The sequence below is a fragment of the Genypterus blacodes genome, unplaced genomic scaffold, assembly GCF_046128005.1.
Source record: "Genypterus blacodes isolate CSIRO-AG114 ecotype Tasmania unplaced genomic scaffold, CSIRO-AGI_Gbla_v1 ptg000145l_1, whole genome shotgun sequence".
NCBI lineage: Eukaryota > Metazoa > Chordata > Actinopteri > Ophidiiformes > Ophidiidae > Genypterus > Genypterus blacodes.
Window position 1 is genome coordinate 17,521 of NW_027466947.1, and position 27,480 is coordinate 45,000.

At 46.3% G+C, this 27,480-nt stretch overlaps 2 protein-coding genes across 3 annotated transcripts in view; both read left to right on the forward strand.

Annotated features, from left to right (window-relative positions):
• Window positions 1-517: 517 nt before the first annotated feature.
• On the forward strand, window positions 518-6,775 carry pgm2 (phosphoglucomutase 2). Its single transcript, XM_076165469.1, has 13 exons — window positions 518-725; window positions 1,428-1,595; window positions 1,779-1,970; window positions 2,276-2,359; window positions 2,555-2,748; window positions 2,965-3,154; window positions 3,264-3,361; window positions 3,589-3,769; window positions 3,921-4,014; window positions 4,603-4,732; window positions 4,853-5,045; window positions 5,658-5,791; window positions 5,896-6,775. Exons 1-13 carry the CDS (start codon window positions 651-653, stop codon window positions 5,996-5,998), a joined length of 1,836 nt encoding a protein of 611 aa, XP_076021584.1. The 5' UTR covers window positions 518-650; the 3' UTR covers window positions 5,999-6,775.
• A 132-nt stretch (window positions 6,776-6,907) lies between these two features.
• Window positions 6,908-27,480, forward strand: part of tbc1d1 (TBC1 (tre-2/USP6, BUB2, cdc16) domain family, member 1) — a 31,501-nt gene continuing 10,928 nt past the window's right edge. Inside the window, exons 1-12 of one of the 2 annotated variants that reach the window (XM_076165466.1) lie at window positions 6,908-7,449; window positions 8,020-8,636; window positions 17,853-18,410; window positions 19,882-19,971; window positions 20,071-20,175; window positions 20,751-20,883; window positions 21,376-21,467; window positions 22,261-22,377; window positions 22,569-22,706; window positions 22,946-23,094; window positions 23,228-23,482; window positions 24,414-24,547. In XM_076165466.1, the coding sequence (XP_076021581.1) occupies window positions 8,055-8,636; window positions 17,853-18,410; window positions 19,882-19,971; window positions 20,071-20,175; window positions 20,751-20,883; window positions 21,376-21,467; window positions 22,261-22,377; window positions 22,569-22,706; window positions 22,946-23,094; window positions 23,228-23,482; window positions 24,414-24,547 (2,353 nt within the window). In that variant the 5' untranslated portion in view covers window positions 6,908-7,449; window positions 8,020-8,054. Of the gene's footprint in view, window positions 7,450-8,019; window positions 8,637-11,292; window positions 11,500-17,852; window positions 18,411-19,881; window positions 19,972-20,070; window positions 20,176-20,750; window positions 20,884-21,375; window positions 21,468-22,260; window positions 22,378-22,568; window positions 22,707-22,945; window positions 23,095-23,227; window positions 23,483-24,413; window positions 24,548-27,480 lie in introns of those variants that run through there. The other variant, XM_076165468.1, reaches the window with a different exon arrangement.

The window sequence follows — 27,480 nt, forward strand, 5'->3', positions numbered from 1 at the left end:
CTCTCTCATATCTCTCCCCTTTAAAAAATAAATAAATCTATTTACAGCCATCTGTAGCTGCCTGCATGGTTGTATGATGTCATTCTGTAAAAACTGTACCTACGATGTCATCCAGAACTCTGCGTCCACTCTACTGGTTCATTTCTGCACAACCTTCGACGACTGTGGCCTTCTGCTGTTGCCCCTGTTCCAATGCGGTCAAAAGCTTTCTTTAATAAAAATGTTTAAAACTAAAAAAACATAACATATCCGACTTCATTTGATAATAAATGCATTACACGTTTTTTAATGTTTTCCTTTAAGCTGCTACTGTAACATCGCCACGGTAATCACGGTGATGCACTTTTAATTACATGAACATTTCATTCATCCTTGTCCTCGAACAGTCTAAAGTTGTTTGTTTTACCACTTTCGCGGCGACACTTGAAGGCACCGGGCCAAAAACTCGTGACGCGTTTACGTCACCCCGCGCCTTTACGTCGCCCCGCCCCTCGTCGTGGTCGGCGGAGAGCTCCCCGCCCCTCCGCCCCTCAGCCCCGTGCCTGTGTGTTACATTCAGTTTCATGCAGCGCAGCAGAGCGTCACTGTCAGCCAGCCTCCACTTCGCATGACCGTAGCGTGTGAGCTCTGGACTCGGGAAAAGGAGCAAAATGGACAAGGGTTTGCCCTCAACCGGTGACATCAAGCTGGACGAGGCTGTCCGCCAATGGCTGGAGTTTGACAAGGTGAGCGCCGGCGGGGGACTAAGCTAGCTTCATGTACTGTTTCCTTACCAAATGCGGTTGGACGTCATAATCGGCGGTAAAGTGGTCAATAAAACGGTGACTTAGCGGGGCCGTGACCCCCATTGAGGATCGTGGAGCATATATAAGTGGTGGAGCTGTGTGTTTGAGAATTTTATAACTATTTTATAATTCCAATGTGAGTAGGGCGACTAAAACGAAACCAGTATGCGCTCACCTTAGAGTTAGACCGGCACTGCGCTAAGTTCCGGTTATGGACGAGAGTGGGCCTGCAGTGGCGATATAAACACTTTTTTCCAGTTTGTTTTGTAAATACATGATGCTAGACTGCACCTGTGTATGCATTTTCCCATAGAAACATTCAGTCAGTGATGTAATCATAGCAGCACGCATCTGTCCCTCTGCCCAGCTTAATCAGAGTCACTCAGGAGGTGGGATGTCTCCAATAAGGCCACAGTGGAGACGGAAATCACATTCATTAGTTAGTTTAACATCATTATCTCAGGCCAGCATGTGGAATAGTCCAGGTCAACCATGTGGACCCACTTATGTCTGCTTATTGATTGTGACCAGGGGCCGAGCATCCGGGACCAACCGTTACAAATGATGAAGGTGTTATAAGTGCTGCATTACATGAGATGTGACCCTGACAAAAGGCGTGTATGTGTGTTTCTTCTCCCCCAGAACCCCAAGACAGTGTCTCTGGTGCAGAATCTGGTAAAGGAGGGGTCGTTGGATGCGCTGCAGAAATGTTTCTCCTCCAGGATGGAGTTTGGCACCGCAGGCCTGAGGGCACCCATGGGTCCTGGCACGTCCTGCATGAATGACCTCACCATCATCCAGACCACACAGGTTAGATGTCCGATCAACTACGACCACACACACACACAAAGGAATGAAGCTTTCTGCCAGTTTGGAGCAGTTGAGCATATATCTCCACTGCAACCACTACTCGCTTCCTTCCCTTGACCACTTCCTCTTCTTTCAGCTCTCTCTCTGGTCTTTACCCAACATGTTTCCGTCTCTTCCTCCCAGGGGTTCTGTCATTACTTGGAGGAGTGTTTCGGTGACCTTAAGGAGCGAGGGGTGGTGGTTGGATACGACGCCCGGGCCCACCCTGCCAGCGGAGGAGGCAGCAGGCGTTTTGCCAGCCTGGCTGCAGCTGTGTTCATCAGCCGAGGAGTTCCTGTCCACCTCTTCTCTGACATCACCCCTACACCATTTGTGGTAAGCATTGTTAAACTGTTTAAACCGCACCTGCAGGGCAAATTCCACTGACTAAGCACTAACCGAGGACACTGCATGTTGCATAACACACCCACAATTCACAGGCATATACCAAGTTTCAAACCTTCAGTCAACAGTCATGACCTTGTGTCCATACGTGCTTTCCTATTATACAAGTCAGTCATAAAGCTAAGGGACACATTCTCTCATGGTTTCATTGGAGTTTGGTCAAACAAATCTTTGCAGCCTCTTTATTGTCGATTAAATGGTGCCGATTGTGAGTGTGTGTCTCCTGTTCCCTGCAGCCTTTCACAGTGTCCCACCTGAGCCTCTGTGCTGGTATCATGGTGACGGCCTCACACAACCCCAAAGAGGACAACGGGTACAAGGTAACACAGTTTACTCTGCATTAGGGACGGCTTACTGATTTAAAAGTCACACGAACACTCAATGTGTTTACTTAAGTGTCACACAAACAGGTCGGTCCGGGTTATGTCTTTGATGTCCTGTACTTCCTCCAGGGTTTGTGTCTTTCCTCCATTATTCTCTGTCATTGTTCTTCTGCTGCTCCGTCTCTGTCTCAGGTCTACTGGGAGAACGGCGCCCAAATCATCTCCCCTCACGACAAAGGCATCGCCAAGGCCATAGAGGAGAACCTGGAGCCTTGGCCACAGTCCTGGAACACGGAGGAGGCCCTGAAGAGCCCCTTGCTGAAAGACCCCTACCAGGACACCTACACGGAATACTTCAAAGCCATCCAGACACACTGTCATCACAGGTGCTCCAGACCTTACACACACTTTAACATCAACAAGTTTACCTGTGTTAGACGTAAACCTCACACACGCGCACGCACACACACACACACACACACACACACACACACACACACACACACACACACACACACACACACACACACACACACACACACACACACACACACACGTGAAAAGAAAAGAAAAGAAGTCCACCTCCTCTTCTTGTACCACAGGGAGATAAACAAGAGTTCGGAGGTGAAGATTGTCCACACGTCTGTGCACGGCGTCGGCCACACATTTGTCCAGGAGGCCTTTAAGACCTTTGACCTTCAGCCTCCGTACGCCGTTGAGGAACAGAAGGATCCAGACCCTGAATTCCCTACCGTCAAATATCCCAACCCTGAGGAGGGAGAGGGAGTCCTGGTATGCACGCACGCACGCACGCACACACACACACACATGCAGGTTAAGGTTGTGTTCAGATTCTGTGTGTCGTGTGTGTGTCATGTATGTGTGTGTGTGTGTTTTGCAGACGCTATCATTTGCCCTGGCAGAGAGGAAGGGGGCCTCTGTGGTGCTGGCTAACGACCCTGATGCAGATCGATTGGCCATTGCTGAGAAACAGAAGAGGTGTGTGTGTGTGTGTGTGTGTGTGTGATGTATGAATGAATGCTGTAATAATATAACACTAATTTACCATGAAACACTGGTATAAAATGGGCCAGTTATGAAGAGTCTTGTCTCATCTTCTTGCTTGTAAGCGAGCTGAACATGAGGCTGAAGGTTCATTGTAAATACTAGATGACATCACCGTCTTTTCCTCTGTGTGTGTGTGTGTGTGTGTGTGTGTGTGTCAGTGGGCAGTGGCGTGTGTTCAGCGGTAACGAGTTGGGCGCGTTGCTCGGCTGGTGGATGTTTCGCTGCTGGAAGAATCAAAACCCCGAAGCCGCCGCCGTCAAAAACCTCTACATGCTGTCGAGCACCGTCTCATCCAAGATCCTGCGAGCCATTGCCGTCAAGGAAGGATTCCACTTTGAGGTAACATGCATCGAGGAAAACACGGAGGGAGGGAGGACCGGAGAACGGGACACATATTAACAACGCAATTCATCATTTGATTATATAAAATCCTCTTTTCCGGATGTCTTCAATCTACAGTTTTGCTTTATTTATGCTTTTGTTTGGACAGGAAACACTGACAGGATTCAAGTGGATGGGAAACAGAGCCAGAGATCTGTTGAACAAGGGCAAGACTGTTCTGTTTGCCTTTGAGGAGGCAATAGGTACACGCACACACACACACACACACACTATTCTAACACTATTTGAGGATGCAGAGGTCTTGAAGATCGTGTTTCACCAAAGGCGCCTTTCATTCAAGAATTACGCTGGGGTTCAATTCTGTTCCTATTACCATGAGAACAAAGCCACAGTCATTTGATTTCCAGCCTGAAGTCAGACCTGCTGGCTGTATTCACCTCAGCTCACTTCTTTACCTGTAAACTCACTATTTAGCAGCAAATACACGAGTTAATGTTTGCAAAGAGCAGACATGTTTCAAGAGTGATCCTTGGTTTTTGTGCTGTGCTTGTGCTCACACTAATCACACTGTTTAAAGGCCATTTGGGGTTAATATCATTCATGTGCACAGACACACACACACACACACACACACACACACACACACACACAGACACAGTGTCACATAGTTTTGTTCGTTCCCATGCAAAATGATTATGACGCCTTGATTGGAAGTGTGAACCTTTCACATGGACAGTTAGTGTGTCAAGAAGTGTCTGCAGCAGGACAAGAGCGTCACCAACAGAGAAGATGTAGTAGTGAAAGGGTGTGTGTGTGTGTGTGTTCTGTAGGGTATATGTGTAGTCCCTTTGTATTGGACAAAGATGGAGTGAGTGGCGCTGCCATAGCCGGGGAGATGATTTCCTATCTGGCCACCAAAGACACCAGCCTCTCCAAACAACTCACCGCCGTCTATGAACAGTGAGAGAGACACACACACACACACACACACACACCAAGCAGTTATTTTCAGCTCGTAAAAACAGTTTTCCGCTATATTTTTTATCTCATACCCGTATCGGATGGCTAATAATTTTACAGGTACGGCTACCACATCAGCAAGAACTCTTACTTCATCTGCCACGACCAGGCTGTGATCCGCAGCCTGTTTGAGCGCCTGCGTAACTACGGCGACCAGAAGGGATCTTACCCCACTGACTGTGGAGGCTTTTCCGTCTCTACTGTCCGAGACCTGACCACCGGCTACGATAGCAACCAGCCCGACAACAAGGCTGTAAGGGCTGCCCGGACACACACACACACACACACACACACACACACACACACACACACACACACACACACACAGAGTAATGCAACACTCATTTCCCACATCTTTATAGTGTCATGAGGTCCATGTCTATAGAAATGCATCCACAACAACAACAACATGTAACCTGTTTGACTGCACCTGCACACACACCTGGTTAGACACCAGCATGGGGTGTGTTGCTAATGAGCGAGTGTGTAGTCACAGGATCTATAGGTCACAGTCCTTAGGGTGTTGCAAGCATCAGGTCTGACGCAACCGTCCAATGGGAACAGAGGTGGCGTTTCAATAGGCAGACTTAAAGAGACAGTACCGCTTTATAAGAAAAACCTAAATCTGTGTTTCTTCTCTTAATTCATTAAAAAGATTTCAGTATAGAGACCGAATAGAGACAGAATAAGAAGAAAAAGAGCATAGATGTCCCTTTTTTATATCTTTATGTGTATCTGACAGTGGAGCAGTTCATTCAAGAAAATTCCCCTCACGATTCGAAAAACAGTTTCTTTCTTCATGTGCCAAATGTGTGTGTATGATGTCACTCTGCCCTTTCATCTTCCCTCTCCTCTCATCCCACAGGTTCTGCCCACATCCAAATCCAGCCAGATGATCACCTTTAACTTCTCCAACGGGGGTGTGGCCACCATAAGAACCAGTGGCACAGAGCCCAAACTCAAATATTACACCGAGCTCTGTGCTGCACCTGGAGACAGGTACAAGAACAGGGACCAGGAGACCAGGAGAGCCCCCCTCCCCCCTCTTGTTTCATTCTGTCATATTTACTTTTCTGACTCCGTGTGTTCTCTCCCCCTCTCAGCGATGTGGCACACCTGCAGAAGGAACTGGACAGATTGGTCGACGCCATCATTGAAAACTTCTTCCAGCCGGAGAAGAACAAGCTGCAGCCCAAGCCGGAGTAACACTGTGTATCATAATGACATACACACACACACACACCTCCACACATCAACAGGACGAGTTGTGATCGCTGTGTTTTAACCGATAATGTCTTAATTACCCGCTAAGTGATACACTTTGTCTTCATGCACCTCTGATTACCTGAAGTGTTTGTTCCAGCTTCAAACCACCACCACTGCTTTTTGCTTTTTGCTTTTTGCTTTTTAGGGCACAGATGATACCAGTTTAGTTCCATGTAGTCACAGAATCTCCCCTCTGTGTGTGATGGAGTCAGTTTACCTCTCACTCTATGTTGGGGATCAGTAGAACAATATAATAGAACAATAACCATGAAATGTACAGCCCTGATATACAAGTCACAAGTCATTCATTCCTCTTTTGTGCCTCTGCGTCAACTGCATCTCTGCTCAAACCAACAAAGGTGTACATTAGAACTGCTGAAACAAGATAATGTGTGAATTTAACCTTCAACTCCAATCTGTGATATCAGAATGAATTCCAAGGTGTAAGTTGGGAGGTGAGATTGAGATATATATTTTTTATGTTCACTTTTTAAGTTCATTCCAGGCGTGAGAGGTGCAGTGTGTGTGTGTGTGTTTGTGAACTGTCGGTACTGTCAAACGTTTGAGCTCACAGCGCCACCAAGTGGAGGGATTCTTGTTACACGCCATCCAGTATACATCATACAGGCATTCACAAACACTTCGTACCAGATACTCAAATTGAAAGGGACTCTTATCACAACTAAGTTTCATAATACAATTAAAACCTTGACGTCATTGCATTTGAGTGATCTTGACTTCCTGCTGGCTTGTAGGGATGCAGGTACTGAGTGGGCTGGAATAAGATATTTTTAGTAGCACCGGTCAGTGTGGGGACGAATGGAGAACACACACACACATGTGGGCAGATCGGCTCTCCATCCTCCCGCAGCACACGCCTGCTGCGTGCTCTTGTCATGCTCCACCAGACGGGAGAGGAGAGGAGAGGAGAGGAGGGCGGTGTTGGTGGCTGTCAGCCCTCGCCCCTGTTTACTATATTTAGCCCCCAGCCAGGGACGGAGACGGCCGGGCTTCCTTCTCTGTCCGCAGCCCCGGACGCTCACTGCAGCTTCCCGCGGACACACTTTTACCTCCAAACGCTCCACACCGCTGCAGGAAACCCAACAGGTGGAGACCAGAGAACGAGGCACCGATGAGACGATCCACCGGTTAGTCGAGCATCGACACGCACACGTCGCGCCCGTTTTGCCTCTAACGCAGCTGCGTGCGTAAAAACTTGTTCCGTGCGTAAAGATGAGAGAAGCGGTGTGATCTGAGCTGTTAGACACTCAAACTCATCGGAAATAAGAATTTGAAAGCGACTTCCGTGTGCTATCCTCTCCCAGCGGGACGTCCTCACTCTCTACAGCAGACTGAAGCCTTTTCTGTACGTTACAAGGTCACACACAGAGGTAAGGTTCCTTTCTATGATACAAACATGTATACAGCTTATGATCTGCAGTATTTGTACCACTGATGGATTATACACACATTCTAACCGCAAAGCTAGTTTTTATCCCCCGTGGGCACAGTATGCGCCTGCGAGTGCGTGTGTGCCTGTGTCTGTGTGTGCCTGTGTGTGTTAAGCAGTGATACCCGTGTGCTTTACCTCTGTTGGTTATGTAGGGCAAAGGGAGGAGGACAGCTGGACCACTCGTCCCTGTTTCTCACACACGTTGTGAGCCAGATATGTACTGCCATGTGTTTTGTTTGTTTGTGTCCTTGAGACTGTGGAGGTGTAGGTCACTAGTCAAAGCCAAATGTGTCTTGTAGGCTAAACACAACGTCGGGTGGTCCATATGTAGTAGTACCCTCCAAATGACCCTCTGACCCCAACACCAAACCACACCGGCTCCAGTTCTACTACATAGACTTGATCCAATCCTAAACCACACCAGCAAAGAGTGTCTAACAATGGAATGGATTGTTGCTACTGTGTTTTAGCTTCACTTTGGGATTCTCTCTTTTCCGATGTTTTGCAGGTAACGACACAGGCAGTCAGCGGCCTCATCTGGCTATGGAGGGACTTTACTTTGAGGTGAAGCCGGGCAGCTCGGACAAGTCATTCACCAACACCTGCAGGTCTCCATCACGCTTGCCTGCCGTGTCTTCCACACCGTGTGTTTCCAGACCGGCTCCTGCTTCAGAGAGGGCTGATGCTACAACATGGGGGGGAATAGAGGAGGAAGAAGAGGAAGTACGATACAGACTGACATTGATTGGTTCTCTACCTGTACATCCCCTCACCACCATGGCCATGCTGCCATGGGTGGTGGCAGAGATCGGGAGGGCTCGGCCTGTGGAGAAGGAGTCAGGTGGGGGGGTTCAGTCTGGAAGGAGAAGAAGTTCTCAGCTGGAGGTTGCTATGGGGAACCAGGCGGTTTTTCTATGCGTCTCGGCTTCCAGGGTTCAGTGTGTATGTGTTTGGGATGAGAAACTTGCCTGGGACCCTCTGTCACACACGGTTCTGTTTGAGTGTCGTCCTCACCAGGTGACCAAGCTGATTCACAACAGCCAGGAGCCCAGCAGCTTTGGCTGTCTGCTCAGAGACACACCGAGCTGCTCCTGTTATGTGTTCCAGTGCCAGGACAGCGCCAAGGTACAGTATGTGTGTATGTGTGTGTGTGTATGTGTGTATATGTGTCTATTTGTGTCAATTTGAAGAGACAGAGACTGTATACACGATGTCAGAGGTAAACAAAATGATACTTAATGGAAAGGACTGTTAGAAAGACACGAGGTCATGGAGGTGAAATGGCAGCTAGCAGCGTTTGTCAGTTATTATAGAGTGACTTTGATATGTGAGAGTCAAGGTAACCCGAGACGCCTAAAGGAGGCAGACTCCACTGCACCCAAATGGCAGATACATCGGTCAACAAACAGCAGAGAATATTTCATGTGTCAATGGGAGCAGCCTCAGACATCATGCCAGTGTGTGGCAAACAAAGAACAGCATCCTGAACACAAGCAGCTGCCATGAGTCAAAATTAACTCCTGGTCGACAGGAGGGGGGGTGCAGGGGGGTGGACAGTGCTAACTGTTGTATCACTTCTCTGACAAACACACTCTTCCTGACCTCTAATCCTCTCACCTCTATTCCTCCCTACACTGTGAAGTTGCAGCTGGTGTGTGAGTAAGGTCAGGGACATCTGATAGCTTCCTCAATGCTCACTGCGCTCCAGATACCAGAGGTCTCAGTCTGAGAGGGGCTGGTCCAACACAACACACAGGGACAATGGCTGTTAGGAATTGAATCAAAGGAAACCAAAGGCTTTGTATCAGCAGGAGCTCCATGATGAAGGATATTCTTTCTTATTCTGCACCAGCTGCTGATGACAAACACCAGTATGGATTTAATAATATACTGTATATACACAACAGAGTTTATTGTATACATCTGTGGCTGTGTTGTGTTCATACATATAAACATCACAACACTAGAGAGTATAGACACAGTTGGTCTACATGTGAGGGTGGTATTTGCTTGTCCTTAGTCAAAGAAAGTGTTCAACACCAAGCAAGCGACAGCAGGATGTGGAACCAGGTTACCATAGAGACCACTCCCCGTGCCTGCAGTGTGGTTCTTGTGGTGTTTGTGTTGTGTTTAGTTTGTGTTGAGTGTAAGTGCACAGTTGTTCTCTGGTATCTTCAGTAGAAGAATGTGATGATGATGATGGTGCCAGGCTGTGCTGACCACCTGTTACTCTCGCTCTGTCATAGCAGGCTTACACAAACACACAGTCACACTCTCACATGAACACACATACATGCAATAACTACAAGTTAAACTAGGCAAGTTCAAATGAGGTCATGAGATCAAGAGCTAGCCTGGTCCCAACCTACACACATGAATGCATCAGTAACATTTTATACAGGAAAAACCAAACTACACAAACACACACAGAATAAGTCACACACTCGGTAACTGTGATTTTAGCATGTTCCAAATGGAGGAGGTGATGTTACAGTATTCATTACATCCCAGAAAACATTCAGAGAGAAATTCATTCATATCAAGGCCTTCTGCTCAACTTCATTATCCAACATATTTGGAACGCTGACATGGAATTGAAGATTGACTCATAGTATTAGACTTGATTTAGAGTTAATTGATTTCATGCTGTACATATCTTAAATCTTAGTATACATGTTATTATTACTCTATATAGTGTTTTATTTGTATATTCTTGTCCGGAGCTGAGAACAGAGATGTAGGCGGAGACATTTGGTACTAACCTTTGTTTAAAGTGAAAATAATCGTTTATGGAAAGTTGAATCAGCAGCAGCAGCCAGTTTAAGCACTGCAAATATAAAGAGAGACTTCCTCTTCAGTACCAAGGGACACAGACTGTTACACTGGGGTTCCCCTCCTCTGTAAGGGTAATCAACAAACTCACCACTGGGTGTCACCACTGAAGTGTGACGAAGCTAAGTTAAACCACCAGTGGTCATTGCAGCGTTATGATTGCTTTATAGATGACATGTTTGATGTGAGTGATATCGGTTTGTTAATTCAGACGTTGTACTTTATGTGTACACAATTCATAAGATGGATCATAATACTTTGTTGGTATCTAGTTATGTGTTGTTCTAAATTTATACTCTCACATACACTGTATATCTATATATAGATATCTCGGCCGGAAAGTGTGTTGACTTGCCCCAGTTGGTCTCTGAGCTCATGGTCAGCTGCACTGCATCCCACGGGCTCTCATTCCTGTGTGATTGCACCTCCTTTGCCTGAAGTCAGGAAATTATGTTTATTTTTTTTGCCTTATCAGTGTGCAGCTCACTCAGACAATCTGACCGTTTTCCCTCAAACTGTTTGGACCGATTGCCATCTCTGAACAAACCTCAATTTGGATGCATGTTGTGGATGACGAATTTATTTCATTCTATTTTATTTTGTATCATTATTTAGTATTTTGCTGCATTAACAGAATTTCCGTACATTTCAGTAGTGTTGATCCTCTTTAAGTATGAGCTCCGTGTTCTACAGCTTGAGACCCGCAGATAGTCACAGATCTGCCGCCTAAAGTTTGAGTGTCCCGGGACAGGAACCGTGTCCACGCCCTGCTCCCGACAGATTGGCGCACTCAATTACGTCAAGTTAACCGGAAATATCGACATCACAGTCGGAAGTACAAAATATGCCTTCAAATTAAAGCGATAACGTGTCAGGCTATACGGAAAGGCAGTCAAAGTGAGGGTAGATGTTTTACTTTGAAATGCGTATCCAGAAGTGGCGCGTTGATGTTTCGGCTAGTTACACTGGATCGTCAGGTTGAAGGAGTGAAGGAGCTAACTCAACTTTCCATTGAATTGTCTCACACTCTGTCAAAAATACGGCTTTCGGAGGAGTGACCTCCTAGCGTTTTCTTTGTGGAGAGTCTATGGCGGATGGGATGAAAGCGCGACTCCAGAGACTCAACCTGTTCACCGCCAAACAACAGCAGAAAGATGTAAGTCCAGGTTCTAACTTGTTGTCTTCTCTCTGAGCCTTCTGTCGCTTCATTCTGTGTGTCAGGCTAAACATGCGTGTTAGCTAACACCAACTTGTGACAAAAACACAACAATTACGACCGAGATATGTCAGTTTAATACAAGCTGGCGTCAATTTACGACTGCTTCGTTACTATAACTCCGCAAGTCGAACGACTTCTCTCATGTTCCCGGTCGCAGAAAACAAATGTTCATTTATGGTATTAACGCCACTGCACTTCTTAAAGCTTAAGAGGGGACCGGGACGTTTGGACGCGTTGGTTGTGAACTGTTCGGACGGAGATCTCGGACAGTGTCGTTGTAGTTGTTACAGTAGCTACAGTAGTTTGCCACTTAAGGGTCAAAACCATAACCGCTTAACTTGTTGACACGGTCGTAAACACTGAGGGCCATTAAATACTTTCTTTGTTATGAATCGCGCAAATATGACACTGGTCTCCAGTAACGGAAGGTTCTTATACCAGATTTAGTCGAATTTCCATTTGCAAATAATTCAAAATACAATAGTTTGGCACAATTTAAAACATGTACACAAATTCCTGGAGTTATTAAAAAAAAAGCAACCATACCCCAACTGTGCCCACTTCCTCCTGTGACACATTTATCATTGATACACTCACACACACACACACACACACTCACACTCACACTCACACACAGTCATCACTATCATGCACATGGTCACAGATTAGAATGCAAAATATGAAAATGACTAACCCTTGAAATTGAAAGGTATAGGTGTGATTCTATATGAGCATAGTTCAGACGTGATTGAATCTGGGCCTCTACAGGAAATCATGCGGTGCCCAGTTTGGACGTCAGCTGTCCAGTTTATCTATCAACCAGAGGTGGATGTCATCTCCCCTCCCTCACTCTGTTGCCCAACATGGTTGTTGATATGTTGAAGCAGTGATTTATCGTCCTTAGATTGAGAGCGTACACGCAGACGGTCCCATCCTTTTTAAGCATCTAGGCACATGAAAAGCCAGTTTGCTCGGCTGTTGTAAACACAGACCAAATGTAGGTGCGTGAGTCACGGAGATATCGCCTCTATAGTCATTGTGCTCGTGCCAGGACTTCTCTCTCGGAACAGGAGGCGAGTTTGCATCGTCTACCTCCTGTGTTAGTCACCTGGGAAGTAGTGTGTGACTCTCCCTGCTGCACTGGTTTGGCACACACAGATTACACAGTATGGCTGGGGGTTAGAGTGAGATACGGTTGATGTTGTTGTAGAAAATGAGGGTTGAAATAGGGTTGATAAAGAGTAGGACTTTGTTTGAACATTCCTGTTCTACAAATCAAGCTGCTTGTCAAATCGCGTCTGGCTGAATTGTGGTTTTGACAGAGAAGCTCTTATTAGTAATCAGAGCTACACAGTTGTCAAAGAGCTAAAGGAGGGAGTGTGGGGCTCGGACTCTGAGGGTCATACTCCCCATTCCCATACTCTGTTCTTGTAATCCTTCCGTCTCGCATGGTTTCCCCTCCCTCTTTTTAACGGGACTTCCTCCCCCCCTGCATGTGACGGCTCCTCTTTGTACTGTTATAAAAACAGGCCAGTAGATGGACGATACCTACAGTCTGTACAAAGCTGCAACGGTCAGTAGTGTCAGCTCTGATCGATCGATCTGCCTGTCTGTCTGTCTGTCTGTCTGTCTCTCCATCTCTTCCATTACAGAGCTTTACCTCACACACACCTTATCAGAATACAGTGGTTCAGCGCAGCACTTTGACAACAAGCGCCACATTGTGTCTCTTCACATTAAAACCAGCTCTTCTCCAGACCGATGTCCTGTAGGTGTGTGTGTGTGTGTGTGTGTGTGTGTGTGTGTGTGTGTGTGTGTGTGTCACAGAGTGGTACCGCCATCTTGAATGCCACCTCTCTAATGTTCCTTCCTCTTCTCTCTTTATCTTGCCACTTTGTGTGTGTGTGATGTTTTCCACCACTTGTATGACTCTTGGACTTTGCACACACACACACACACACACTGTAGAACTCGTCTGTGCTTCACGAGGTATCACGACTGAGCACATGACTATGGGAAGTACAGACGTGGGACTTTCAGCTCGCTTGTTGTCGTTGTTCCTTTTCTTGTTCCTCTGATAAGCGTTTCATTTGCTTTTCCGGCCCTAATGATAATAACATACATTGTCTCCAGGGACATGTCTCTGTTTTCTTGATGTCTTCAGTCAGGCTTACACAAGCCGAGTGTAACGTTGGTCCATCTTTTACTCATTGCTGATATACAGAGCGTGACGTAACCTAGCACCAGGTACTGAGTGATTGACCCTGTTGTCATTGTTTGTGTTGGTGGGGTGCATTGATGTGTGTTGTGTTTAATACCTATATGTGACTCAGAGCTGCCTTGGAGTGCCTCAGCATTTCAAGCAGACTCAGCGCTAAGATGTTTATAGAGTCTAAGAAACGAGGCATGAGCAGAGAGGCATGAGATGAAGACAGATGAACAGAATGAGTTAATATAAATCTTACCATCGTTTTTAGGAATTCCCTAAATCATTTCAGCCTGCATAACCTGACCTTTTGTCTTTGCTTCTCTTTGACAAACACTCAAACCTTTGTTTTTTTTTGTGGCACTGGTGTGTGCAGCTTCTCTGTTGCCGGTTTGTGTAACTTCCCTCTTTCTGAAGTCAGTACTACAGTAGTCCTACTTTATGTGAGCTGGGTGTGAGCGACCGTACGCTTTCCACGCCGCTCCTCCGTGAGACTTTGTGGGTCACAGCCCGAGGCGGTGTCCAACTGACTTCCTGTCTGAGACCAACGTAATGTAAACCGTTGATTCAGTGAAGGAGACACTGTGGGCCGCTTGTGTGTCGCCTCTATCCCCCCTTTGCTCCCTCCAAGCCGGCAACCCCAAGTCAAATATTGACCTATAAACCAAGGAGCTTCAGTTTCCAGTCGGGTTGGCATCTGGACAAGTTACTGACGGGTTCCAGCTGAACTTGGTGGGCAGGCGGACGTGATTCAGGGAACTTCTTCGGGTACATGTTGTTGTTACTACCTTGGCCTATAACGTTTGAACTGTAAGTCATAGAATCAAACTTCCTTTCCCCCCTAAGCAGTTGAGAAGCAGCCCAAAATGTTGTTACGACAAAGCAGAAGGAGGAGGGAGAGTCCGGCTAAGGCTGGAGGACAGACACCAAGAGGACCTTTCTGCTCCTTCTTCTGTTCATCAGCTCCATCTTTAATGAGCGGACACACGAGAGAGAGAGAGAGAGGGCGAGGGAGCAACAGGACAAGCACCGGCACAAAACAATATTATCTGTTGGCAGAAGTGTTTCAGGGAAGAAAAGTAAGCAGAAGAAAGAGGAAGGCAGAGGAAAGCATAACAGAGAGAGAGAGGTCTGTTGTTAGTGGACAGATAGCAGACGCTGCTCTCATGCCAGGTTGAGGGAGAGAAACACGATGTTCAGGTGAAGAGGAGGAGATGGAGGAACAAGAGCAGATTTGTTGTTTACATGAACGACTGCGTCCTTAGCACAAGGAGAGGAAGTAACAAAAGGCCCTATTCAATGCCTATACTGTATTTGAAAGTGCTTTAACTTCATTATAACCTAATTTATGACACTTGATTGACTACAAATTCACAACATTGGTCTTGTCACAGATGTGTGCTTTGGCTCTGTGTCTCTTATTCTCTTCAGATCTTCTCTCTGTCTCTTTCCACTCTTTGTTGACATAAATTAGGTGTTTTTTTTAAATCCAATGTTCTTCCCCTCTGTGAGAGGTGGAAACGTTTTATCTGTTGGCAGAAGCCGGGTATATTATCCAGGCTGCAGGACACAGTGGAGTGTTTGGTTGGTGGCTGTCATCCCGTAACAAACCGTCCAGTCATCCAGATAAGAGCGATTGCAGAGCCGGCTGATGGCGTCTTCTCTCCTCCGGTTGCTCATGTGCTCAGTCATGTCCCTGCGGCTCAGCTGCTGCTCAGTCTTCACAGTAAACCACTCGACTTACAAAACAAAATGCATTTTCCGGTTACGGTTATGTTGTCATAGTATGTCACTATTAACCCTCTTACAGCCAAAACCATCGTCCAGACTTTGAGTTAATACTGTCAATCAAGAAAGTACAGAACAACACGATACCAAGTGAGCAGGGACAGAGTTTCGACAGAGCAGCGAGCACAACTCATGCCCGGGCAAGACGCAGCAGGGCCCGGCTGGCTCTGCCCCTGTGATACTGGGTAGCTGCTCACACGCATGACATCACTGATATGACTCATCACAGTCTCAGCTCAGCTTGCATACTTCCCTACTTTTTGACCCTGTGTGTCGGCAGCCAGAAGTCATGTTCTGATTAGTTTGTTGTTGTTGTTGTTGTTGTTGTTGTTGTTGTTGTTCTCCATGACGATCTGATTTGTTTTCTATAGGATGACGTCACGGTTCAGGTTTTCTGTTTTAAAATGAATGCAACAGAGCGAGGCTTCTGTTCTAACGAGCCCCAGGACTGCTCTGTAATCCAGCCCATGCTCTGATTTTCACTCAGACTCGGCTGGCTTAACGTTTCATCACAATTAAAGTAGAACTAAAGCACAAGTCCCTATACACACGTGTTCCTCGTGTTCCCAACGTTGCACCTCCACATACCTTGTAGAGAATACTATGGCATTGTAGTAATGTGCGTCTTTGTGAAAGATGACGTCAACAGTGTTGTTAGAAAACAGGTTTTCTCTGTTTCGGGCTTCAACTTAAACCTTTAGCCTCTGAGATTGTTTCTCTGATAAACATGGAGCCTTTTTTGTTAATACATGTCTGTGTTTTATGCTCTGCTCTTCGTCTTCGTCTTTCCGGTTCTGGTCTTTTTCCACCAGACAAGCTTCTATCTGTCAGGTGTGTGGAAATGCATCATCCGGACCCACAGCTGAGAAGAGTCCAATCATTCTAGCGTGTGTCGTCTTTGTTGCAGGGGAATACCAGTTTACTCATTTGAGGAGTGTGTGTGTGTGTGCTTGCAGAGGCAGTTTCCATTGGTTGACCCGGCCGCTAACCTACTGTACAGTTCAGTTCAGTACAGTTGTAACCGTGATCTGTTTGGGAATCTGGCCAGAGAGCAGCGAGGGAGGCAGAGCTGTGGCCTCACCGTCCTCTCTGGAATATCGTTATTAGCTGCTCCTGTCAGTGTGGAGTGGCAACGCTGAACACTCCTCTGACTCTCACTCCTCTGCCTCTCACTCCTCTGCCTCTCACTCCTCTGCCTCTCACTCAGCTGCCTCTTACTCCTCTGCCTCTCACTCCTCTGCCTCTCACTCCGCTGCCTCTCACTCCTCTGCCTCTCACTCCTCTGCCTCTCACATTTCCAGAATTTCCCGTTTTCTCCAGCAATGGTGCAACATGCTGCTGAATAAGTGAAAGTGAACGTCTTTCATTTTAGTGTTCAATGTGATTATAAGTACTCAATGAGAGATCAGCTGAGGTTTCAGGTGTGTGTGTGTGTGTGTGTGTGTGTGTGTGTGTGTGTGTGTGTGTGTGTGTGTGTGTGTGTGAGGTTGTGTGGTTGTGTGTGTGTGTATGTGTGTGTGTGTGTGTGTGCGCGCCCTGCCCATGTTTGCTTGTCTGTGAGCCTGTATGCATTTCTGGGTGAATGCCAACATGACAGCTAGGTGTGGAGGAGAGGAAAGGTCAGAGTTCATGGATCTTCAAAGCAGATGAGGGAGAGAGTTTTGTAAATGTCTCTAGCAAACGAAAATATACTCCCACTAGTGACTTACTGCATCCAAAACACACACACACACACACACACACACACACACACACACACACACACAACATGAAGTCCAGTTTCAAATGGTTTAAAACAACACAAAAGAAGTTAGATGTAGGCGCCACAGAGGAGAAGGAGTGGAGGCTTAGAAAGTGAGTGAGTTAAGAGGATCAAAGAGGGTTGATTAGAAGGGAGGAGAACGACATGAAGTTAATAAGCACAAAGCCTGCTTTGATGCCAAGGCTCCTCCTCATCTGGCTTCTGTTCACCACAGGAAGACATCACAAGAGTGCCTGTCATGCAGGGAACTACAGCAGACATGACAGCATCACGGCACAGGTTAGCTCATAGAGAGGAGAGGCGTTCACGCTGGGGAAAGCCACAACTATCTCCATTAAAGATGGAACCATTCAGGTCCATCTTGGCCTGGGATGGCAGCTTCCTTTTTCCGAAAATCCGAACTGTAGGTAGATGACATGATGAAGGGATTACCACCACAGCATTACAGTGATATGACATGTTGCCTTTAGTTTGACTGCACAGTGGTTAAGTGAAGTCAAACCTTATGTTTCCTCTGTGCTCTTATCCCTGCAGGTCCCTGAGATCATCAGTACGTTGAGGCAGGCGGGTAAGAGCTCAGCGCGCACTGATGACATCGCCAGCCAAACTTCCACTGAAACATGCATCAGCCTGTCTTCCCTCACCACCACGACGGCGGCGCTTCTCATGTCTCCGACGGCCTTTGCCAAGAAGTTCGAGGTCCTGTTTTGTGGCCGCGTGAGCGTCGCACACAAAAAAGCCCCTCCGGCCCTGATTGATGAGTGCATCGAGAAGTTTGGCCAGCAGCGTGGCTCAGGGACGGAAGCGAAAGGAGTGAACGGCGGGGGCTTGACGGGTGGACTGAGGAGGGTGTTGGCCTTCCAGTCTAATGGCCTGGGGGGCGTTGCCCCCGGGAACAGGGCCGCGGGGAGCCCCACCAGTACGAAGCGCTCCTTGCTGTTCAACCGAGACCCCAGCTTCCCCTCCCTGCAGGCCCTCGACGAGAATGGACTCTCACCAGAGATCTCACACATCAACACTACTGACGCACACACGCACTCGTCTGGAGTGCAGCCCACCAGCCTGCAGGAGAACAGGACCATGCTGTTTACGGTAAGGCACACACACACACAACAGCAAGTGTCTTATGATGACTTACTTGGATTTTGTGCTGGACTTCCACTTTGACTTAAACAAGAGAGGGAAACTCTGTAAGGACGGACCTGCAGTTTACTGGCTGCTGTATTAAAGATGTTACAGATGCCTCGCTGAGCCTGTTTCATAGAAGAACTGGACGGTTGCCACTTTTATTATCCTTAAATTGGGCGTGAACTGAAGTCCCTCTGCGGTGCCACAGAGATGAATGAGAATGGAACAACCAGCAGCAGGAAGCCAGCAAACTGAGGAGGGCACACACAGAATATGTTCTTGGCATTGGAAGGAGTAAACATTTGAGGAGTCAGTGAAACGGGGCAGCGCAGGACGCTTAAGTGTGTTAGATAATAAGTGCTGCCAGCTCACACACAGCTGGATCCTCACACTTGTTTGAGCATAAGGAGATTACTTTCTGTGTGTTTGATACTCGCCGACAGATGGAGGACAAAGGGCTAAATAAGCAAAAACCGTTAATGACTCAGCAAGAGCTAATGCTGACTACAAAGCGTGCTCGTGCTCGTGCCTCTATTTGACCTTTAGTGACCTCTTTCCTATGCCAGTCTTCCTGTTTATCCTCCAGGCAGGAAGTGGTCAGCGTTGGCACAGGAAGCCCATTGCCTGTTGCTGTCTTCAGCATTTACTAACACACACAGCAGATGGAAGGAGCCGCTCACATCATCATCATCATCTATCTCAGGCATTGTGCTTCCTCCCCCTCTCCCGTTAGAGAGTATAAGTGTGATTATGTGGTTTGTATGCGATGTAGGAGGAGGATGAGTGGAATCTTGTTCCGAGGGGAATCGCTGTGTTCCTAGATCTCGACACATCTGGGGATTTACCAGACATGAGATCACTTGCTTATTATAAACCTCTGAGTCGCTCTCTTGAGGTTACGGAGTGATGGTGACTCACGTCCTAATGATGGTGTGAATGGGGATTGTCGCTAAAGCGGAACAGAGCCAAAGAAAAGTGCCCAGAAAAGAAATGAAACCGCCTCATTACCAAATCCAGGACTTTAGAAAGGAACCGAAAGGCGATTGTTGTGTTTCCCTTTAGATGAGGTCATTGTCAAATTGAGCGTGCAGTCAATTCACGTAATAGGGAATGGTGAGGAGAAATTGGAAGTGTCTTAGGGAAGCTCCTAGTCTCTGTATGAGCGGCGACGTTCATGGACTTGTGTGGTAGAAAGAAAACAGTGAATAAAAATCTGAGAGAAGAAAACCTGGCTGGTAAACAGAATGATGCAGCAGTTTGGTCATAGCTGTTAGTCACCTCAAACCTCACAGACCTCACCACAGACCATGCATTCAAATGAACCACACACACACACACACACACACACACACACACACAGTCACCTATAACTCTACAGACTGCACGCTCACACACACAGAGTCTTAACAGCACTGCCCTGTTTTTGTTTTTCAAGGTGGGCAGGTCTCAGATTTTCCTGGTTAGTCCCGACACTAAGAAGGTTGCCATAGAGAAGTGTTTCAAAGAAATCTCCTTCTGCTCACAGGTATGAACCGAGCACCTGAGCTTTTTACACCAAAACATCTGTGTGTGATTATTTTTTCTTCAGATTCAACCTTAAGCCTCTTCCCTTGTGTCTTCTCAGGGTATTCGTCACGTGGATCACTTTGGCTTCATTTGCAGAGAGACGGTGGAAGGCGGGAGCTGCCACTTCGTCTGCTACGTCTTCCAGTGTACAGACGAGTCCCTGGTGAGTGAGACGGACGAGGACAGAGCAGTGCTGCTGTTATTGACAGTGATGTTCCTCTTCCTCTTTGTTACATACCTGCCACGCACAATCCCAACTTCTCACTTTGCTCTGAGTTCCTTGCGTCACTAATTCAATATGTGTGACATCTGAAGACATGCTGCTGTGTGTATTATCTTTATAATCTGAAGAATTGCTACATTTACAGTAACTGTGTTGTCAGAGCTTCATATTTCCTGATCCGTGCCTCCTCCTCCTTAATGTCTCTGCTGCTCACCCGGTTTCATTTAACAACCCATCATTTGCATCGGCTTTAATTGCGACTTCAACAATGCACAAAGCTGGCACCTGTTTTCCCTCATGACTCAATCGAGCTCTGGGTGGGTAATCTACCTCAATGATGCTGTGATTGTGAAGTAGTGGATGTGTGCTGATAAACCATTAGACACAATGAGGACCTGATGGAGGGATGATAGGAGTACAGAGACTATTCAGGACTAAATGGAGCCTTCTAAATATTCACCGGGAGGAGACGAATGCACAGGTACGCTGATGATGACTGTCCTTTGGCATTGCAGGTGGATGAGATCATGTTGACTCTGAAGCAGGCGTTCTCTGTGGCCGCCCAGCAGCAGAGCGCAAAGACCCAGAGCCAGCAGTGCGACGGCTGCCCCATGCAGCAGCTCCACAGGCTGTGTGAGAGAATAGAAGGTAGGAAGGAAGCGGCTCCGGCTCGTGCTCGCCTGTCTGGAAAGTTTACAAAAAATGAATCAGGGTTGAGTTTGTTATGGAGGGTTGATAATCAGGGTCCATAAGTCTTCAGTATGTTTAACTACTGTGAGGGGAAAGAAAGATTAGGTACCAGCCACATAAAGATAATAAAATGTTTATGTCTCAGCATGACGTCAGAGGCAAGGCAGTTTATTTATATACTCCAGCGTCATTCAGACACTAATGGATGATTCACCGTGTTAAATTCTGGCCTGGGGAACAATGAGTAAAGCTCAGAGGGCAGGAGGTTTCATGAGGCTCACACAGATCAGAGATAGAGGAAGTATCTACTGTGCAAGAGGAACTGACCTCAAATACCTTACTTACCCTGAAATACACAGGAACTGAATTGAAATGGTCTACTCTACATGAAAGCGTGGCTAACTTTGTCCACCGTCTCCCTCTTTGTTTGTGTGCTTACATCATTTTCAGGTCTCGCCCCGTGTAAAACTAAACTGGAGCTTCAGAAACACTTGGCTACTCTGGACAACCAGGAGCAAGCTTCAGTCTTTGAGAACACTATGGTAATGTGTGTGTGTGTCTGTGTGAGTCTGTGTGAGTCTGTGTGTGTCTGTGTGCGTCTGTGTGTGTGCACGTATAGGGCAGGATGTGAGTTCTCTTGGTTAGCTGCGAGTCAAAGGCTACAAACAAACCAGTCAGTCAACAATTTCAACTTGGTTCATCACGGTTTAATCACGGTGAAATCTGAGCGCCACACACTGATCTCTGCTCACATGTGACCGGAGGAGTTCTGCCACTTCAGCCGTTTGTTTCTTTTTGAGGATTTGACAACAAAGGACTGTGATAAACTTTGATCAAGTTAGATGATAAATAAGTAAAGTAAATAACCGTAGTGTTTATTTCCATGCTGTCATGTGGGATTGAATGAGATCACTGATGTCATCATGTTTCACTGTATTTGGGAAAAGATGGATTTGTTTCGTGGTAACCTTAAACCAAAGCACAGCTCCTTATCTAGACTGATACTTGTGTGTCATGGCCGCCTCAGATTGTGTCACTGTGCTGAAAGGGGACACTAGAAATGGTTGATTGGTGTTACAGTGACACCTGCTGGTCATATTGCTGAATTGCAGCACTGCTCATGTTCTTCACCAGTTTACTTTACCAAACTTTTATAGGATCACCGTTTTCAGAATGTTCTCTTGGTCTGAATCCATTATGATGCCTATTGCTAAATTGTATTTAACAGTGACTCAACATATTTCTGCTTTCAGATTTCAATATGGGAACATTTTACCTCTTAACTGTCAGATTTCTACAATTGTTTATTTTCTGAATCAATGACATCTGTTGCAGAGGGCTCGTCCTAAGAATGACCAAGAAGAGAATGAGCTAGTGATGGCTTCTCTGAGGAATCTGTATGAAGAGAGACAGAAGAGCCACCAGCACACACAGCCTGGGGACAACAAGCAGGTACACACACACAGATGGGGCCTTGCTGCACTTTGATTGTGTTTATTTTATTCCTTACCTCAAGTCAAAACCTCATTTAAGCATCAATAATTCAAACTAGGTCTTGTTGTGATGAATTACCAACCCATCTTGTGTTCTTGTTGTAGATAATATCTAACTGTTGTCCCCTGTCTGTCTCTACGTGTGTGTAGGTGTGTGAGGATGTGGCTCCTGGCCCTGCAGAGGTGCAGCAGCAGCAGCAGCAGCAGAGCAGCAGTCGCCAGCGCCTTGAGCAGTTCAAGAGCCGAGCCAAGCGCTCACTCACAGAGTCCCTGGAAGGAATCTGGAAGGTAGGAACACAGTTCCTTTTCTTTGATTAAGCGCATTGATCAACATGTATGTGCTTTGGTTTTATGGCTTTGTTTGTGACCCAACATGGGAAACACAGACATACCAGTATTTTGATTCTGGTACATTATTTAAGTCCAAAATTGTCCATTACAGCTGTCCATGAATCCAGCTTCTTGGTTTTTGAAACACCCATATTCCTAACCTTAATACTTTGTGTGTGTGTGTGTGTTCTCGGCAGTCGAGCAGTAAGGCCAGAGCTCAGAGGGAGAACAGTGAGGGAGGTGACAGTTACTCTTCCATCCTTACCGCCAACAGCAGCAGAGAACACTCTTCCTTAGACGAGCCCCTGTTGTGCTCCTCTCAGCTGCGGCCCACCAGTCCACTCAGGTACACACTGACACACACTGACACACATCTCCTGATAATCTGTCTTGGGACAGGTCGGAGAAATTCAACTTATCCTTTTCATTATTAGAGCAGAACTACATGCTGGGATTACTAGACTGTGTCACTTCTGCAGGTGCCACAACTCCACAGGAGACCTGAAGCGCCTGGACGGCTCTCTGTCCATGTCTCCCTCCTCCTGTTCACCCGTCGACGCTCAGGCGCCGGGCTTCCGCCGCCGGGCCAGCACCTTCAGCCACTCCCCCACGTCTTCCACCGAATACTCGCCGGCACACGCACCAACTCACACACCGCAGGACCCCACTGCAGCTGCCAAGCCAAAGCTCGTACGGCACTACTCTGTCAGCACCGACACTCCACACCAGAGCAAGTAAGGACCGTGTGTGTGCGTGTGTTTGTGTGTTATTACCTTACGTATATACAGCTCAGGGAACCAATGTTCATGTGTGAACTGCATGTTTTTGTTCTGAATTTGCTGCCATGTCACGTTGTCCTCTATCCTTACACTTACTTCTTCATGTTAGCTGCATTTGGAAGCTTGTAGTGTCCAGCTTGTTTGTTCCAGAGCTAAATAATTCAACTGCTGCGTCCACACACACACACACACACACACACTTTTTTCTTTTGCTGCTCCTTCGCTCCACTTTGTTCTCCTTTCAGAACTTTCAGCGTTTTCCCTTGTGTTCTGTCCCCCCTCCTCCTCTCTGCATTGATACTTAGATGTGTCACAGCCGACTCCACCCCTCCTCCTGTTCCTCCTTGCCCTCTGCCCCCCACTCATCATCTCCCTCACCACTCTTCCTCCCCTTCTCCCGGGGCCCGGCTCAATAGGAGAAGGTGAGCCTCCTGGCTTCTGTTTTTTTCTGTATCGGGCTCATTTACTGTGTCTTGCCTCTACTTTCTCTGCACTGTGAACATTTCAGAACTTCTCTCAGCCTTGTTTTCCATGTTGTCATGTGCGTTTCTTCATCTGTGTTCTGCTTCCTTTATTTCACCTCCATCACGCCATCTCAGTCCTCTAGGGGGCCTGCGTGCTCGTCTCCCCTCCTCCTCCTCTGTCCCTAACTTTCTCAAATTTCATTTCCTGGCCCCTGTCCATGAGAATGATTATCCTGAACCCAAGAGCAGGTACACACTCGCACAAATGATTAACCTTAAATACCATACTGTACTTTGTGTTTCCTTATTGATTGAGTTAATATCTCTTTAGTGTGTGCGTGACTGTGTGTACAGCATATAAAGAATGTTTAAAGTACTCCCTGTTGCCCCTCATGAGTCTGTGGTTGTTGCTATTCTTGCAGCGATGTCGCAGCCCTGTTGAGAACAAACGCATCATGTGCTGTAGGGGAGAGTCCTCTGCGCAGCCACCGCCACTCATGGAGGCAGCAGATCTTCCTACGCGTCGCTACACCTCAGAAAAATACAGAAACCAGTGGTAAGAACACACACACACACACTGATTCAACTGTCTAGATTCTAAAACAACAAATCAAAGTGTTATTGGTGACACCACACTGCAGTTTACAGTAATTAATAACTACGAGTTGGCAACGAACTGTTTATTAGGTGTATAAGAAGCATAAAGATTAAACAAGTTAATCATTAAGCATCTGATGATAAGTTTGCCCAAGATTCTCAAGTCTTTATTTGTAACAAAGGTAGGTAAGTATTGAAAGTCGCTGTAAATAAAAAGCAAACTGAATCCACTTGAACACATGTTGGTGAGTGGTAGGTTACTGTGACCTGAAATGTGTCCGTGCTGTTTAGCATGTGTGTGAAATTGGAGCTGCACCTGAGGAGAAAGACAGGCTGCACCTGCTCAGTCTATTAGCAATGGAGAATCCTCAAGTGCTTGCAAGTGCAAACGTGTGCAGATCTTATTTCTGGTCACCATAGCTTTAACCTATTTCGTAAACACAAGGAAACAATCGTTTGTTTCAAAATAAAAGCTGTGAAGTAGTCTCTACTCTGCACGCCCTATGACCCTAACCAACGTTTCACTATTTACCTTTGTTGTGAGTAGCTTGCTTTGAAAAAAGTGAGATATTATCTACAGTACGTTTGTGTAGTGGAGAAAATAAAAAAATGTAGAAACAGCAGAAAATGTGAATCCTGATATTGACAAAAACTATGGAAAGTCCCCTAAAATAATGGAGTTTTTATTATTGATTCTTCACACCACTGACTGCTACATGAATAAAAGTAAAGCAAAGATGTATGAATGTATCCATGATCCCAATACAGCACAGCTCATCTATTTATAGGGAATTTAATATCAGCTAAGTGGGTTAATGACACAATTGTGAAACGTTGAACTTTAGCATGCAAAGGAAGCCGTGCAATTTTAGTGATTTATCTACAGAAAGGTACTGTCCATCAGCCCATCTAGGTACGACACACACACACACACACACACACACACACACACACACATACACACACACACACATAGATATCTTCCTGTAAAGCTGAGATTCAAAAGATATCAGACATTATTTAGCATCACATTATACAAGAATGCGGATCCAAGTATCTGCCTGATCTGATGGAGAACTCAGTGACGTCGTCCATTTGTACTCTGTACGTTTTGCTGTCATCAAAGAACGGGGCCAGATTCCTCTGAAAGATTACGTGTGACAGCGTTTTGGCAGGTAAGATTTTTAGACTTCCAGAGGATTTGGCAGGCTTCACTAGTAAGACTCAAACACTTCCAAGGAAGAGGGAAGATTCTGCTCATTCCGCTTGTGTAAACACACAAGCTTACGTGTGTACGGTGCACACATGCTCCCTATCCTGCCAAAGCTAGGGAGCACAAGTGACACCTTTCATATTTCTGAAGACCCTATGGTGTACTAACAGAACCTTTCCACAGGGTATCACTGTTTCCCTTGTTGCATCAGTGCAGTGTGATAAGCCAGCTCCTTTCACACTTTGATGTTCACTCCCTTCCAGGAAATGTCACCTCACATTGTGTAATAATTCAATAAATACCCCGGCTTCATTTATGACCACAGCTATTATTGACTGATTGATTAGGCTGATACAATGTTATGGTCTCTTGTGCCTCCTAAGCAGCTTTTGCAGCACTGTCAAATATTAAACTTCAGAGTTAAACTTCATCACTCAGGTGTGTGTTTCATAATAATGGAAGGAAATACATAAAAGTATCATAAGTGACTCTTTTTGAATGCCAGTTTAGTCAAACATAATGAAAGTAGCCATGTTAGGCCCTTGAGGGAAATACACTTAGTGGAAATTGTCATGTACATACTTAAAATGATTGCTTTAATCTGATGTTGCTGTCGATTTATATATCAATCAACAGTCTCTCATCTTTATGTCCTCACACATGTGAGCACAAAGGAGGGAATCATGCTTGTGCCTGCATGTCGTCACATTCTCTGTTCTGATAATTATATGTGGTGTGTGTGTGTGTGTGTGAGAGAGACCTTTTTGAGGGAAATATATAATAAGTGTGATATCAAAAATAGTCAGGTTCTCAAAGCAGAGAAATGTTTCTGCCATGTGTGAATGTATAGACATGTTCTCGTTCAGCCGTTGGTTGTGAGATCCAGAGCTTCAAATTACAAAACCTCCAATGTTCCTGGACTCTGTGAGTAGACTGATGTAGAGGGTGTGTAAAGGAGTTTAGTAGGGCAGGTGGACACACTTAAGTGTTGCATAACCCCCCCCCCACAGAAAGAAGGGTAAATAAGTGATAGAAGGCTCTTAAGAAAGTCTCACCAATCAGGACGGCACAGGCCAAACGTGTAAGCACAGAGACTCCTGACACTGACTCACACACACACAAACACAGGATATTTACTTAACAAACTGCATGCAACTAAACGCCTCTCTCACACAGTCTTAACAGCAAGTGAGCACCTTCACTATATTAACGCAGGGTTTATGGATTATATTCCTCGTTAACCCATCCACCGCCTCCTCGTGCATACGTGGATTCAGATTGGGGATTTTGAGACTAACTTGAACTCCATGCACCTGAATATGCTGCTCGTCAGGGATTAACCCGGGTTTGTCCTGTTGTCTTGCATGGAGTCGAGTGTTTGAGTTAAAGCAGTGAACAGCAGGTGAGAGATTCTTCTGCTCATTCATCTACCTGAAGTCTCTTTCTGACAGCTCTCAGCAGAACTGTGTGATGGCTTTGTGTCGGGTGAATGCGGTGCTAAGGTGGGTTGTGTTACTGGGCGTGTGGTTTGTGTGAGTGCGTTTGTGTGTGTGTGCATTTGTGTGCGTGCGCGCGTTTCGAATACATGACGTCATGGGTGTGTAGCCTGTGCATGTGTGTGTGAGGTTGTGTGTTTTCTGTCAAGGTCATGTTGACAGTGCCCACACAGACAGCGCCAG